Source organism: Panthera uncia (assembly GCF_023721935.1).
Source record: "Panthera uncia isolate 11264 chromosome B2 unlocalized genomic scaffold, Puncia_PCG_1.0 HiC_scaffold_24, whole genome shotgun sequence".
NCBI classification, from domain to species: Eukaryota; Metazoa; Chordata; class Mammalia; order Carnivora; family Felidae; genus Panthera; species Panthera uncia.
In genome coordinates, this window is record NW_026057580.1 from 4763932 (window position 1) to 4781977 (window position 18046).

Here is an 18046-nt window from a genome sequence, read left to right on the forward strand (position 1 = left end):
AACCCTGGGCCCTGCAACTCCCTCCCACCAATCCCCTAGCTTAGGCATAAATGTAAATGACTAAAGCCTAAATAGCATAACGAATAGAAGGTGAAAACTGACAAAAATTCTCTCCTTGGCCAATCTCTAGCAGGCTCATCTGAGCCCTCTGCTCAACTAGAACTCAATCTCAGCTTATAAAAACTACAGACTCCACCCCCTCCCCAAACATTAAAATATTTAAACAAACACTAACACAGTTTCTAATCAAGACCCCATCCCTAGGATGACCCCAGTCCCTCTTAAAGTGCCTGCCTAAGAAAGCTCAAGGCTGCCTAAAGAATTTAAGATTTTATTAGCTGTAACACCTGACTACAGGCCTCTGAACATCCTATCTTAGACCATTTACTGAAAAGAGTTTTTTACAACTGTAAATTCTTCCTCTGTCCCTTTGAGATGCGTATGCATCTCCTACATCTCAGGAATCCCTGTCAAGGACATGAAAAACATTTCTTTAAAATACAAACATTAGAAAGGATAGGGCCTCAGTCTCTCAATCTCAGTAGGAGGGCAGGATCCTAACTTCCAGACAGTCTGCTAATAGATACAACCAACCTAGTCATCATTTACACCGACAAACCCTTTGTGATTTTTCACTTCCCGGACTACTAAGCCAAGTGAGCAACCCCTCCTTATTCCCTCATTCTCCATTTAAAACGCCAGTCACTTCTGCATGAATAAAAGTTGTGTTCAAACTGAACTCTTCCCTATTGCTATATATTACTGTTCAAAGTCTGTCCTTAGCACTTTAACTAGCGTCCAGCTTTATCTACGACAGAATGAGTAGAAAAGGAAAGTTAAACATCTCTCAGTTAGTAAAGACTCAGGTATTTTATTAAGATCATCAGATATGAAATTCTTTAAAAAATGAAGGTTTAAGTTCATGAAGGAGTCATAATTTAAGGAGTCAACCAAATAGCATTTGGGAGCTGGAAAAGGACCTTGGCAAACATCAAGTCCCAAGCCCTTCATGTTAAAAATGACAACTCTAAGGTCTAAAGAGATTAAGTGCTTTGCCCAAAGTGATTTCAATAAGGGACGGGATTAGAAAGGGCTAATTCGGCATGATTTTCTTCCTGACTCCAACATGAAAATATCCCTTCTCTTATATGCTCACTGGCAAAAGCAGAATTTCAAGTCAAGATCAGAGATGAACATGTATTACCCTACAACAACACAAGATTTTACAGTTCCACTATACATCAACAACTGTAAACTATGGAAAGCTTGGTGCAAGTACACAGATGATTTCATTTCACTCAGGGAAGGCTATTTTAATAATCCTAACAAATATATGAAGCATCTTGGTAAGGAGAATCTGCTTTCACACACCAGCAAAGAAAACAAAACCCCATGCATAAACACAAAAGGCGGCCAAATAATTTAGATCATCTTAAAAACAATCAAAAAAGAAAAATAAAAATAAATTAAAAACCTTTTTTCTGCACTTACCAGCAAAGCATTTGGAACAGAGGTTCATAGTCTTGCTGGACCTGGGGCAAAAAAAAAAGAAAGAAAAGAAAGAAGAGCTAAAAATTCAGTATTACTCTAATGAAAACATAAAGATGTTTGAAATGTAAGCAAGAATCCCCTGGCCAGGCAACTGAACTAATAAACTAATAAACTAATAAACTAACCACCCTCTCCCACAAGGAGACAAAACAAACAAAACAACAAAAACAAAATATGATACTTTATTATCAGTGAGTTAACCAATGCTTTGTTTTTTGTGATTAGCAAAACTCAGAAATTAAGTAGCAGCAAGTTCAGAATTACTCTAACACGCCCAGAAGATGACACAGGAGTCAATTTGTCCCACAAGATTACCACTTTCCGTCTGTTCACACTGGAACATATACCACAAAATTATCACTACAGACAATGAAACTTTTGTCTCCAAAGGAGTAAAACTTTCTCCCCAGATATATACTTATTTATCTCCATAACATTACTTAAATTTTTATGTCCTCTTCTTTCCTTTCATTCTAGTCCTATTTCAGATCCTGGTCACATTATGACCCTGTAGTTTAAAATTCTTTCTTCAGATGTTACCAATCAAATTATTTTTCATGTCCTTTCATCTGTTAATAATGGCTACAATTCACTGAACACTAACTCTGATGGACACTAAACACATTATCTTATTAATAAACCCAATATCTGTGAGATAGGTATTACCATATTGCTTGCTTCTAAAAATGCACTTTAAAAAAAATCACATTAAAATGTCTAGAATCAGGAATCATCATATGATTGGCTACAAATGAGGACTAAATTAATGAAATATTCCTACCATCTCCTCCATGGTGTTATTAAATTGAGGGATCTTAGTAAATCAAGGACAGTCTCATCTCCATTTGACCAGCTAGCATTTGCCCAAGGTCACAGAATTAGGAAACGGCAGAGAAAATAAATGACCTTGGGCCTGAGCCAATGCCAAAGGCCATCCTTTGTTCACAGCATAACACAGCACCTGGTACCACACAGCATCCCAGGCACAACAGGGCGGGCAATCAATAACTTGTCTATGAAGTTCTTCTCATCGCTGTTTCCCTTCCTGATTCTCTCCCAAGTGCACTCATTCCTACAGCCATCTTCCAAAAACCTCCTACAATACTCTCTGTTGGATATAAGCTGACCTATCTACAGCCTCATTCCCCAGCAACACCCCTCCCAAAATCTTAGTCTTTGCCCAGAGCTGCTCCTACACAGAATAAGCCAACTTTCTTCTGCCCTTCCTAGTAAAGTTTATAATTAATGAAAGCCTCCCTCAGGAAGTATTCCCTGATGGCTATGAAGGTTTCCCTATGTACTGGAACCCAAGACCTAAGGGTAAGTAACTGTCACAGGATGACAAAATTGGGGTGAGGGTGGGGAAGTCATTGCTTCTATTTCCCAAAAGAGATGCTACGTCAACTGGAGGATCTTTCTTTAGAATTCTGCTTAATATAAAGACATCAAAGGCAGTAAGGAAATCTTAACTATCACTAAATGAATAAAAATGAACAAAGAGATGAAAAGATGTTATTAAGAGTGGAATCTAACATTTATTATATTACCTACATGTGGTAAGCATACCAGATGCCTTCAACCCACTTTACCAAACGAGGAAAGGGAGCCTTCCAGAGGGTATATAACTTGCCAAAGGTTACAGAACAAGTGGATGACCCTGGTCTGCCTAACTCCAAAGCCTGTGTTCTTTTCACCCAAATTAAGGCCTCTGCCCCCAATACAGAAGCAGAAGAGTACACATAATTCCCAAGTCAGCACTCTGGTCGTTTGGGAAAATGGTCCCATGAGTAAAGACTGAATGTATGGTAATCGAGTCAGCTCCCTGAGAAAACAGAGCCTTCCATCAGGATAAAGCCCAATCCCTGACTTCCCCTCCAAATATACATACACACGTATGTGCAGGGAAGCAACCTTGACTGACAGTTATTTCAGTTCCAACTGAAAGAGAACTGAGGATGAAAGAATATCTTTGTTACCAGAAATTCCCCCCAGGAAAGCAGGGCTCTTCCAGATATGGTCACTATCTTTGTCCATGCAGCAGCACTGAAAGCAAGAGGTAATTTGTTTATCAGAGGTAAACCTGCTGCCCCCGACATCCAGCAGGTATCATGGAACGCCTGCAAAGAACCACTGAGGGCAGCTCGGCACCAAGTGTGCAGTGTTACCGTTTGTGTTTCACAAAACTGGTTAAGGAAAAAAATGGCAAAATAGCATTTTTCTCTGCATCCCCTATTCTTTTCAGAGAATTTATTTAAAATACCCACCATACCTAAATTTTACTTAAATGACATCCATTCCACTTTCTGAATAGGAATTTTCCAGCAACATGCTTATCAATGAGGTTGTGAAAGACATAATACAGCCACTGATATTATTAATCAAAACGGAGATGCCTGAAATCTAAAATAAGCCAACCTTTGGCTATAGAAATAATGGCCACTGGTAATGCCAACTTGGATCACACAGGTCAGCAAAACAGAACTTGAAAGAACTGGCAGAGGCTTCTGAGAACTTTTCTCCTTTCTCATGTTCAACATGTGAAACTTGAAGCTAACCATAGGCATACGACTACCGACTGCCCATGGAAAAGCAGTGTGATCAACTTGCAGTCTTGGGACAGACAACAGAGTTCTCTATGTGATAGCAAACATGAAAGGTAAACAGGATTCTCTTATGTCCCACTGCTCCAAAGAAACAGCTCTTATTGAGATCTCCAAAGGCTACCATGTTTCTAAAACCAAGGATTAGTGGCTTGAATAATGGCCATGCAAAGATAACAAATCGTAATCCCTGGAATTTATTTTATCTGGAAAAAAGGTCTTTGCAGACAACTTAAAGATTTTGAGTTTACCCTGTATTATTCAGGTGGGCCCTAAATGATATAACAAGTATTTCTGAGAAAGGGTAAAGGAGTCTGGAGAGACACACAGAGGAGAAAATGATATAAAGATGAGGTAGAGCTGTAGGAACGTGGCCACAAACCCAGGAATACTGGGACAGCTAACAGAAGCTGGAAAAGGGAAGGAATGGATTCTTCCCTAGGGCCCCACAGAGAGAAGGCAGCTCTGCCAGATTTTGGACTTCCAGCTTCCAGAACTTTAAGAGAATAAATCTCTATTGTTGTTTTTTAAGTTTATTTATTGTTTGACAGACAGAGAGAGTGGGGGAAGAGCAAAGAGAGAGGAGAGAGAGAATCTCAAGCAGGCTCAGTGCCGTCAGTAGCAAGAAGCCCAACACCAGGCTCAAACTCACAACCTCAAGATCATGACCTGAGCCAAAATCGAGAGTCAGATGCTTCACCGAGAGAGCCACCCAGGTTCCCCTAAGTCTCTGTTGTTTTAAGTCATCCGATTTGTGTTAATTTGTTATGGCAGTCTCACAAAACAAATACACAGTTAGGTCTCTGATCATCTCAATGCCTCCCACTCAACAGCATTCATCCAGATCCATCCCTCTTGAAACTCTCTTTACTTTTGCCTTCTTGTTGCTTGGATCCTAGATCAAATTTACCCCCCCAAACCTAGTTTTCCTCACCTAACTGCTCTCTTTTAGCCACCTTTGCTGGCTCCTCCTCCAATGTCAAGACCTTTACCTGGAGGTCCCAGGACTCAGTCCCTGTTACCTCCACTTCTCCCATGGCTTTAAATATTGTATCTAAACAATAGACTCACAAATAAATGTTCGCACTCATCCCAAACCTCTTCACCTTGCTCCAAACTCATGTATTAAAATGCCTATTTGATATCTCAAAATGCAGCTGAGTCAACATTTCAAACTAGAACTTTCAATACTCCCAAACTTGCCTGATGCATTTTATCCACTTTTATGAATAACAACACCTTCTTTCCAGTTGCTCAAGTCAAAATTCTAGAAACCAACTTTGATTTCCGTCTTTCCTGCAGTCTCTCATACACAGTACTCAGCAAGATCCACTGGGTCTATTTCCAAACAGACCTCAAATTTATCTACCCTCTCCTTTGTCAATGCTTCCACTCTGGCAACCATTACCTCATACCTGGGTCATTGTAAATGACTTTTTAGTGGTCTCTCCATTCCCACTCTTGATTCCTTAAAATGATTTTGCAATGAGTAATCTTTTAAAAGCAAATTAGATCATGCTATTTCTTGCTTAATGCCATCCAACAATTTCCTACTGCATTTAATACAAAATTCAAACATCTTACCAAAACCATTTAGTTCCCTCATGGTCTTGCTCTGCCTACCTCCCCTCTTTATTTCTCACCATTTTGCAACCTTCACTTACCACATTCCAACCACACTGGCCTTTTTTCCTGTTCCTAGAATGTGCTGTAGAGCTCTTGCCCATGCTGTTTCTTCTACCCTCAAATCACAGTAAGACTAGCTCTTTCTTGTCACTCAGGTCCTGGTTCAAACCTCCTCAGGCTTCACCTGACCACCAATTTAAATCAGTCCCTCTTCCTGTTTTCTTTTAACAAATGACCCTTTTGGTCACTCCTGCCTAGTACTTAATAGGTACCCAATATTTGTTAAATGAAGAAATGAATCCCCCTTCCTGAAGGCATGACACATGAAACCCTAAGTAGATTTAAAAAATGTATTTTGTAAAGGTCATTCAACACTATCTAGAAGAAAGGGCACCCACAATTCCTGTAGCTGTCAGCCTGTCATTTCTCAGGAGCTCTGTCATACTGTATTACCTACAACTGGGAGATAATGCCACCCTATGTACCTGGCCATGATTTGTCACTCAGGAGATAACAGGTGGCAGACACTTTCAGAAGTTTCTTTCCAATGAAATGGAGTTGGAAAGAAACCAGCTTAAATTTTTCTCTCCTTTCAATAAATGTTTAATATTTTCTAGTTTTGAAAATACATGACCCTTGTACAGAGTTTAGAAAAAGAACATAAACATTTAAGTGAAAATTAAAGATCAATGATAATCCAATCCCCCAAAATGAGAATTGTTAACATTATGAAATAACTCCTTCTTATCCTATGGATATACATAATTAAGAACAGTGTTGGTAAAATTGTATGGTACGTTCATAAGCGTGCATTTTATTAGGTGTTATAACACATACACATTACATACTCTCTTTTGCATAGATCACATATTTCACTTTTAAAAGTGTTATAAAAAAATGTAAATTTCATTTTTTTTGTATTTACGTTTCCTATTTCCCATGTCATTATGTATTCTTGAAAAACATGCTTGTTGGGGGCGCCTGGAGGGGTGGCTCAGTTAACTGGGCATCCAATTTCAGCTCTGGTCATGATCTCCCAGTTCGTGGGTTCCAGCCCCATGTCGGGCTCTGTGCTGACAGCTCAAAGCCTAGAGCCTGCTTCAGATTCTGTCTCTCCCTCTCTCTCTCTAACCCTCTCCCACTCACGCTCTCTCTCTCACTCACTCTCAAAAATAAATATTAAATATTAAAAAAAGAAACAAACACCATGTTTGTTGCTCTGTAATAGTCCAGTACATACTAATCCTATAATTTATTTAGTCATTCACTTAGTTTTTGGATGTTCAGTCTTTGCCCAAATTTTTTGTTATAAATATTCCTATAATGAGCATTTGGGGACATAAATCTTTGGTCATAAATCTTTCATTAAAATTGATTCTGAGGAGAATTGCTAGATGAAAAAGTATGGTTTTAGTAAGTATTGCCAAATTCCTTACCATAAGTTCTACCAATTTACGCTGTCCTCAAAAGGATCTGAAAGTACTTTTTTCAATACAGTTTCACCAGCATTAAGTATTATTACTTTAAAATCTTTGCTTGATGGGAGAAATGGTTATCTTAATCTGTTTTCTTCCAAAATAAAAAATTTTCCAATTTTGAAGGATATCAATTTCTTAATGAAGAATCAATTAACTTCTAATTAATTCGTCATGGGGAATTAAAACAACATTACTAATTTTTGAAAATCCTAGAAACATTTTGTATTTTCTTGATCTCCATATAACACTATTGTATCTCCCTACCCAGATATACATGCCAGGTCCTCCCCCACTAAATATTTTAATATAAATGCGGAGGGGTGCCTGGGTGGCTCAGTCAGTTAAGCAGCCAACTCTTGGTTTTAGTTCAGGTCATGATCTCACAGTTTTGTGAGTTCAAGCCCCGAGTCGGGGTCTGCACTGACAGCATGGAGCCTGGTTGGGACTCTCTCCCTCTCCCTCCCTTTCTGCCCCTCCCACCTGCACAGTCTCTCCCTCCCTCCCTCCCTCTCTCTCTCTCTCTCTCTCTCTCTCTCCCTCTCCTTCTCCCTCTCTCTCAAAATAAATAAACTTTAAAAAATTTGTTTTAATGTGGAAATAAAAAACACTGTCACCATATCAATGTTCCTTCAACAATAATACTATTTTTGGGCCAACAATGAGGAAGAAAGTGAGGCACAAAAAAAAAAAAAAAAATTAAAAAGAGTCAAAAAGAAAACAACGGTACCAGTACGGAAACATGCCAAAGCCCTTCCTTCCAATCTTAAGGTCCCTAAATTTCTCTAGGTTAGGCATGGATCAATAAAACTACAAAAATTTAGACTACAAAGTGATTTCCTTTTTTTTTTTTTTTAAAGTAATCTCTACACTGAACCTGGGGCTAAAACTCACCACCCTGAGATCAAGAGTCAAACACCCTTCTGACTGACTGAGCCAGCTGGGCACCCCAATGCGGTTTCCTTCTTAAAGAAGAGAACTGATCTGTAAAAACCAATTAGTCACATTTCCTAGTTCAATCTTCTTTAATAATCTATAAGAAAGAGAGGAGGGAGGAGAGGTTGGGGAACAAGGAAGGGAGAGGGAGGTGAAGGAAGAGAAGGAAAAATCAAATCACAAAGCCTTCTCCACTCTAAAAATCTTTCCAGTTGCCTAGAAGTAAGATTAGATGATTAAAGGCCAGTAACAATATGTGTGCCAACTCGTACACTTACAGCCAGAAAGTCTAACTTCCTACAACAGCTAGGAAGCAAGAAACAGCTCTACTAAATCATCACTCTTTGCTCATCCCCGGCAAACAAGAAAAAGGACAGTTCAAACAGATGACATTCTAGCTGGCAATGACAAAGGAGGCTTTCAACAGTGCATCCAGCCTGTCTCAACTGTTACACATCACTCTAAATCATTCAGATAATGTCTGCAAAGTTTTCTTTTTAAGGGAATATTACAAAGAAAAAGATGGGGTTGTTAATAAGGAGGATCATTTCTAGAATGTAGCAATATGGGTCATACTACTTTAAAAGATAATTTCAATTTAACAACTTAGATTCCAGTTGGGGTACTGTAATGAACAGTATCTTAACATTTTATACCCAAATTCAAGGAAAGCAAGGACACAGCATACACCTCTGGTTTTATGTGTTTTAAGTCCCTACACTAAAAAGACATATAAATGTAAAACAAGTCACCTGATCATCTGTGACCCTGTATACATTACTGAGAGCTTAGTCCAGCACTAGCTAACAAAACAAGATGAGCCACGTCCATCAATAAACTAGTAAAAAGAAAGACAAAAATTAAAACATGTAACAGCTCTCACAGGAAAGGAGGAAAAACAATGAACTAAATAAAAATGCCAAATAATTTTTCCACATAAGAGAAACTAATGACACTATCAACTCTAACACAAAATGGTATACAGTGGCTGCAGCTGTCTTACCATATATGCCCAAACATAAGGAAAGGATTTCTTCCCCTAAAATTATCCATAAACACACACACACACACACACCTGTTTTACAATTAAGTCTTTACTTCTGAGGCTGGTACCAGTAATCTTATACTAAATGCCAACGGGGGAGAAAGAAGAGCTTCCAAAAAACCTAAAAGTGAAAAACCCAGGGAAAGGGCATGGGGAGGTTTCAAAAGAGGAAGACCATATCAATAGAATTAAATGCCCAGGGGCATTTATCCAGTCAGAGTCTGTGAAAAGGGTGAGGCAGTAAAGTTCTCAAGTTTTAAGGGGAGTAAAATGCAGTTTTAAATACAGACTTCATACTATTTTCTGGAGTATGATCTCATAATTACAAGTAGTCGATCCCACTGAAAAAGGTTTTTGAAGATGACTTAAAAAGCAACACAATAAAAGCCTTGGAATGTTAGGAAGATTACAAATAACATTAAAATGATGGCAATTCTCCTAGTGTTATATGAATGGATTCTTGTGGCTTCAGATAAAATTTCCAGTAAGAGCAACATTTACAAATTTTTACAGTGTTCTACCTCAAATAACTTGTAAGGAAGTGAATAACTGAAAAACTGTGCTCAATAACTTTAAATGTGGTTTTAGTAAACATTGAAGACACTGATGTCTGTGAAGATGCAGAAAGTTCAAATAGATTGGTTTCATAAAGAGTGTGGAAAACCTAGTTGTTTTTTTTTTAACGTTTGTTTATTTTGAGAAAAAGCAAGCAAGCAGAGGAGGTGCCGAGAGAGTGGGAGTGAGTGAGAAAGAGAGTGGGGGTCCCAAGCAGGCTCTGTACTGTCAGCCCACTTCAAGTCCTCTGTTCAGCTCTCTCCCCCTCCCCTACTTGCTCTCTCTCAAAAATAAAATTTAAATAAGTAAAACATTTAAAATTTACATTGGGAACATACACAAATGCATACAATTTTATATAACCTGTGATCTTAAATAAGCATGTGAAGTCATCATAGTGATAAAATAGAGAATACAAATCTCTTTATGTTATTTTCTTTACAACTGCATATAAATCTACAATTATCTCAAAATAAAAAGTTAAATTAGAGTTTTAATACATATATGTGCAATTAGCACTTTAACTAGACATTTAATTACTTCACCTATACCCTTAAAGGTTTCTATATTCAAGTGAACCAAAACACTTCTTTCTCTTATTGAGAAAATGTAAGATTGCCTTATATCTGGGTCTCTTCATCTGCAAATATATGGTATTTCAGGAAATTCAAACTCTGTGTTAGAATAAAACTAACGTTCAGCAGAATTCACTTTTGTAAAGGTAGAGAAAAAAAAAGACTAAGTTAACTGCTGTCCAGCTACCTAAAAAAATTTTATACACAACTTTTTTTTAATGAAGTATTTTTTATTTTTGAGAGAGCGCAAGCAGGAGAGGGGCAGAGAGAGAAGGGAAGAGAGGATCTAAAGCAGGCTCTGCACTAACAGCAGAGAGCCCAGTGCAGGGCTCAAAGTCACAAACCGCAAGATTATGACCTGAGCCAAAGTCGAACACTAAACCGACTGAGCCAACCAGGTGCCCCAATAGACACACTGATTATTAAATTTCTCAAACTATTCCCATCCAGTTTGCAAAAAAGTTTCTTAGAATTCTATAGTAATGGAAGGTACTTTCTGGAGTGATAAAAATATTCTGGGTGACAATTACACATATACATAGTACACACTGATCAAAATTCATTACATCATACATTTAAGATTTTGTATTTTACTACATATAAATTATAGCTCAATAAAATATTATAGCTATAAAAAAAATTTTTTTAATTCAACACCTCATTAGGCACTACTACTGTTACATTACAAAAGACATTCTTCCTGTTGCCATGAAAACAGTGATGTTTTTTTCCCCCAACCATTTGGTATAGGAGCAAAAATCTGAGAAACTGAGAACAACAACAAAAAAAAAAAACAGAGAGACACGCTGAGGTATTCCCTGCCTTATTTTTCTCCCGGCTAGCCATGCTGCTGCTCCCAACAGGTAGGGGAAAGGGACACTACATTTATGGAGGTCAGAGTGTTTTGCCCTGAACAGTGAGCAACATAATTAAATGGCAATGAAACTTCTGCAATGGGTTAATAATTAAACTAAAGAACCACTTCTTCCAAGGCAAAATAAGGGCTTTGCATTTTCCTTCATCTTTGCAATTATCATTACATAAAAACTACTGAAGAATTATATATGTACAGATCTTATTCAAGTGGCAAATCTTTGTTTCATCCTGGTGACGCATACATTTATCTAGTCTTTTTACTAAAGTAATTTAGACTTGCAAGGAGAGGCATTCACTTATCCATTTATTTATTTATGGAAAATCAGATCAAATGAAGGATAATTTTCATGACAGATGAAAAGTAAACCTAAAACATTAGATCTTTCTTTATCAGAAAATGAGACATAAACCTGGGAGATGACAGAGTTACAAGGGTTCAACTATAAGGTTAACCAAGCTTAGCAAGGGTAGATGTAGGGCTAAGGAAGAAAAGCACAGGTATTTCCAGCAGCTGGAAAACACCCAAGTAAAAAGACATCTACAAGATGCAACATTTCAGTGCACATCACTTAGGTGAGGTGCAAGCACCAACATGACATCTACTAGATATGGAGGAGGAGAAAGCAGTATCTAGCAATATAGAAACACAAGAAAAACTTAAATGTGTAGGTAATGTTATCAACATTAAAAAACAAACATCTTTTATACTTCAATACCACCTTCCATTTGTTTAAATTCTAAACGCTTTATGTGCTGTGTCAATCTAAGATCTATTTAAGGGGTAGGTGAAAAGGTCAGGATCACACCTACCTTGTGTGATGAGATATGGTTGAAAGGTAATAGAAGAGAACCTGCTCTCCTTATTCCCAGTCCCAAGCTCATTGAAAGAGAAAAAAGTTCACAATTTCCATTTCCTGACTATTTTAGTCATTCACTTTAATATACAAAATTGAGTAAAGACTGCAAAAGAAAATTCTCCATGTAATCAACCGCAGCAGAAAAACAGAGGCAGAAGGAAACTCAACAGTACTTCTTTTATGTCTCTGTCTCAAGACTGTCTCAAGAGTATCCCTGTTCTATAATCACCAGAGATTCCATTTCTTCTTTCTGTGTACTTCACTACTGCCTTAAAATCATGAATTTCTAATGTCTTACTATAACCTTCCTACTGTGGTAAACACCTTTATAATCTTGTCGTCAGTGTAAAAACACAGGCTGCTACATGGGTATTGGTAAAAGCAGCAGCCTGGGAAGAAAGGGCCTGGCTTGGTGTAACCTCAGTTTTGGGTTTTCTTACCCATTAAAATAAAGTGGGTTACTTAGACCGGTGACTATGACGTTCTAGGAGTCAATGGTCAAACAATAATATAATCATAATATAATCTAACAAGAGAACTACTGAACTCTCCATTATTTCTAGGCTAACTACCTACTAAAACCTTCTGATGGGGACTATTTCCTAACTATTTAGTTTTCTCACTCTGGAACATTTTTCCAAGTGCACTGAATGCATACACTGTAATGGTCTAATACAGAATATGGTAAAGGGATGGCCCTGTGATTTCTTTAAGCACCATTCCAATTATATGACTTGTTATCAATGGTTTTAAATTTTTTTAATGTTTGTTTATTTTTGAGAGAGAAAGAAACAGAGTACAAGCAGGGGATGGCAGAGAGAAAGAGAGAGACACAGAATGTGAAGCAGGCTCCAGGCTCTGAGCTGTCAGCACAGAGCCCAACACGGGGCTGAAACTCACAAACCACAAGATCACGACCTGAGCCGAAGTTGGGATGCTTAACCAATTGAGCCACCCAGGCACCCGTTATCAATGGTTTTAAATGCAAAGGCATCACTGACTCTTATTTAACTGGTTTACTTATCACCTTAGAATTCTTCGTACTATCATTGGTACCAACCCAATCCTACTCCTATATGGAATTTCCACAGCTGTTTACTTTCCTTAAGGAAATTATCTTGCTGTGATCCTGAATAGCATACTATTTTTATTTGCCAACTTTTCTAAATCTCAGATATTTAGAATTTTAATCCAGTTGCCTATTGAACCATCGATCCCAAACTTGAACTCATTCACAAACTTAATAAGCATAACCTGTGTGCCACAATCTAAGACTCTGGTGGAAATATTAAAAAGCTCAGGACTCATGTGACAGAATTCATCTTGGAGTATACAGCCCCCCTCCCCAATGCTGAGGACTGGTGCTAAGCTGTGGCTAACTGTTTGAAGAAGAGCTTAATAATCATGGATCTACCTTCCAGGCCACAGAGCTTGCCACTCACTCTTCACAAACATAAGCTACCTTAACCATCACAAAAAATAAGATGAAAGGCTATAATCTGGCAGAAAACGGGACTCATAACAAATAACCTGCTCTAGGCACCTTAAGATGGTGAGTCTGCAGCAGCAGCATCTTCTACAAAGAAGATAGCAGTAGTTTCCTTTGCAAGACTTCCCTCAACTGGCTATATTAACTGACACTTGAGACCCTCCATAAAACGGACTGACATGCCCACAGCTTGGCAAATGCTCTCCCAGCCAGCAAAGCTTTTTTCCAACACAGAGGCTTATTTCCACTCGTATTAGTTAGCTGAAGGTTTATGAAGAACTAGTTGTCTTTTGTTCCCAAGTCTGTCTATATCTTATAATTACACCTATTTTACTTGCTGCTGTGATCACACAACTACCTAAACCAGTAAGTACAAAAAGAAAACATTATTTCTATAAAATCTATGTTGAATACTTTGAATAGATAAAAGTCATGTTGATATTTTAAAAAAAGAATGCTGTCACATTAGGCATGGGCATCTTAGACAACTTTAATGATGAGAAACAAATATAAAAACCTAGAGTGCTCTCAGTTGCTTCACAGATATCTTTATAGAGTTTCACTCAATGAGACCAAATCTGGACTTTAATTAACAAGCCCTTAAGCACTTATCTGCCAGCTACCAGCAAAATTAAATGAGTTAACCATTTTAAGCTAGCATGTAGTTTACAATTACTAACTTTGCTATAATCAGCATTTTGCACATGGGAAAACTGAGATGTTGTAAGTAACTTGCCTAAGTTCATGTTTTAGTAAGAGGCAGTTGAGGGTTCCAGCTCAGAAAGCCCAGTCCCAGAGGCCATATTCCTAATATGTTAAACTATCACAAATGACGTACTATTTGTGTGACTTAAATAGCCCATATGGATGGCTCTTGAATCATTATTGACTCATATGCAAAGAAAAGGTCTTAAGCCTACTGCAAAAAATATAAATTATATACATTTGTTTTTTAAATTAACCTAAAGCATCAAGTTGTTTTTTAGCATTCGATACTTTAACACATTTTTTTACTTACTGATCAGTCTTGTTAGAATAAAAGACTTCTGGTATACAATCCCAAATTGTGGAGCAAGTCAGTCACAAACCACAATGACAGAGTAAATGGTTTCACATTAATGACAGGTATTATTGAAATATCATATTCTCTTTTCCAGTGAAAAGAAAGAAAAGTATTACTGGTTTAAATGTAACATTCTGAGATTCTACCCATGATGAATCAGCATCATAATACAAGCAATTTCAGAATGCACAGAGGACAAAACTACCAACTCTACCAAAATCATAAAAAAAAGGGAAAAAAATGCAGAGAAAAAGTAAGCTATATACGAAATATTTAACATTCGGAAACAAATCTTGGAGTGGGGGTTGGTGAATTAGTTGATATATGTTTACTTACTATACAGAAAGTGTTCCTTCTTACCAGATTCCACTAATTTGTCTACGGTCTTATTCAGGTGAATGCTAAACTGCAATCAAATACCAAAATCAACTTCTGAAACATAAAATCCATCTCCACACCTTACATGCTACTATAATAAATTTCTCTCTGAAACTGTGAGTACAATATAACAAGTCAAGGAGACATCTGGAATATATTCATCCAAGCACAGAAACCAAAGGAAGATAATGCAAAAATGCCTTTTCAACTACACAACTAATGAAGTTATTTTTCAAAAGCATTCTATGCACCCCCCTCAGTGTGGTAATTACTTCAAGCAATGTTACTAAAACCATTAGGTGAAAGGTTATTGAAAAACAAGACAGCATATGGTCTGGAAGTTTCATCCTACAAATTACCTGCTAAATACAAAAAAAAAAAAAAAAAAAATCATACCTTTGCAATCTGGCAGTCAATACCTTAACCAAGTGATCCCATTTAGCTACACAAGCAGAGACATTACATTCATCCTGATTCAATATACATTTATGTTTTAAATTATTTAAGGTATTTTTATGATTCCACACATTACTTATTTTCATTTAATCATTGGTGTATAAAAAAGTACACAACCTCACCTATTAGGTACGCTTGCCAAAAATGTTTAAATTAAATCACAAGAAAGCAATGAGACAAATCTAAAATTTGGGATAACTGGCCTGTATTTTTCTAAACCTCAGCAACATGAAAAACAAAAGAGGCAGAGGAACTATTCCAGATCAAAATCTCTAATCCAGAGATTAAGAGAAATAACAACCAAATGCAAACCAGAAGTGTCTTATTTTTGGATCCTGGATTAGAAGAAAGGGGGGGGGGGCAAAAAAAAACCCCTAGAAGACACATTTGGGACAACTGGGGAAATTTTAAATATGTATATAAAATAGTTGATATTATGAAATTATTGCTATTTTTTTTAATGTTTGTTTATTTTTGAGAGACAGAGCACAAGCAGGGGAGGGGCAGAGAGAGAGAGAGAGAGAGAGAGAGAGAAAGCACAGAATCTGAAGCAGGCTCCAGGCTCTGAGCTGTCAGCCCAGAGCCCGGTGCAGGGCTTGAACCCACCAACTGTGAGATCATGACCTGAGCCGAAGTTGGATGCTCAACCAACTGAGCCACCCAGACACCCCTATTGCTAATTTTTTAAGTCTGATTATGATTTTGTGATTATGTATGAGAATGTGTGTCTTTGTTCTTAAGAGATTCGTGCTGAAATGCTTAATAGGTAAACTGTCGTTATAATCAGCAAACAATTCTGCAAAAGGTGTATTCATAAAAAGAGGTAAGGAGGCATGGGTAGCAAATGTTAACAATCAGTAAACCTAGGTGAAGCATGTATAGGCGTTCATTATATACATTTATTACACACACACACACATACGATTTTTGTTATTTCTACTTTCTGCAGAGTTGAAATTTTACAGAGTAAAAAAGCTGAGGGAGGATGTCCACACATCCTCACATAATGAATGTTATGAACATTCATTATTCATAACAGCCAAAAACTAGAAACAATTCAAATGCCCATCAACTGATGAATGGATAAATAAAATGTAATATAACCCACAGATTTAGCAATAAAAGGAACACTATGTATACATACTACAACAATAAACCTTGAAAACATTAACTGAAAGAAGGCAGTCTTCTTTCTACATACTATGATTACATTTATGTGAAAAATATCAAGACATAACTTTAGAAACAGAATGCAGATCAGTGGTTGCTTGAGGTGGGCACAAAAATTTACCACCAACAGTGCTGAGGAAACTTCTCAAGCTGCTATAAATGTTCTAAAACTGCATTTGGTAATGGTGGTACAACACTACAAATTTACTAAAAATCATCGAACTATACAGTTACAATGAGTTGATTTTATGGTATGTAAATTATATCTCAATAAAATTGTTAACAAAAAAGTTGAGAAAGGAACATTCTCTAAACTGAAAAAAATCAACATAAAACAACAATAATTTGGAAAGGAATAAATTTGGTTATTAGCTAGTATAGACTAGAGGCAGGGAGTTAAGACATCAGGCTAAACTATATAATTAAAGGGTGTTGTATGTCTACAAAAAACAGATGGAAGTATTCAATCAAATGTTACTTCAAAAGTAAAGAACTCAGTGGGGCACCTGGGTCACTCAGCCAGTTAAGCATCCAACTCTTGACTGGGCTCAGTTAGGATTTCACAGTTGTGAGACAGAGCCCCGCACTGGGCTCTGTGCTGGGCAAGGAGCCTGCTTAAGATTCTCCCTCTCCCTCTGCCCTTCCCCTACTCACAAACCCACACGTACTCTCTCTCGAAAATAAAAAAAAAGAAAAAATCCAATCCTTTACTGTTATATTCCCAGATAGATTTTATATTCCCAAATAAGCCCCCGAAAAATGACACATAAGTTAATTTTATAACCAAAAGATTCTTCAACAACAAAAAGACAAAATCCAACTTAAAAATGGGCAAAGGACTTGAAAAGACATAATAAGATCTACTTCACACCTAATAGGATGGCTATAATAAAAAAGTATTGGCCAGGATGTAGAGAAATTAGAACCCTTATATACTGCTGGTGGGATGTAAGACGATGCAGCCACCATGGAGACAGTTTGGCAGTTCCCTCAGTAAGTTAAATATAGAATTATGGTATGAATCAAAAAGAACTGAAAAAAGTGTTCAAACAAAAACTTGTTACATGCATGTTTGCCGCAGCACTATTCACAATTGCCAAAGGGTGGAAAGGGCTCAAATGTTCATCAACTAATGAATGAACAAACAAATCATGGTATATATCCATACAGTGGGTTATGGCAACCACTAATCTTCAGGCTTGGTGGATTTACCTATTTTGTATGCTTCGTGTGAGTGGAATCATACAACTTGTGACCCTTTGTTATCTGGTTTCTTTCACTTTGTATGTTTTAAGGTTCCTCTGTGGTCCAGCATATATCAGTTCTTCATTCCTTTTTATGGCTAATTAATGGATACAGGTTTCCTTTTGGGGTGATGACCATGTTCTGAAACT

At 37.3% G+C, this 18046-nt stretch overlaps 1 protein-coding gene across 2 annotated transcripts in view; it reads right to left on the reverse strand.

The window, feature by feature from the left end:
* The window catches only part of ZFAND3 (zinc finger AN1-type containing 3), a 317767-nt gene that overhangs the window by 209696 nt on the left and 90025 nt on the right, over positions 1 to 18046 (reverse strand). For both annotated transcript variants that reach the window (XM_049653339.1, XM_049653338.1), the window contains exon 2: positions 1492 to 1532. In XM_049653339.1, the coding sequence (XP_049509296.1) occupies positions 1492 to 1532 (41 nt within the window). The remainder of the gene's footprint in view (positions 1 to 1491; positions 1533 to 18046) is intronic.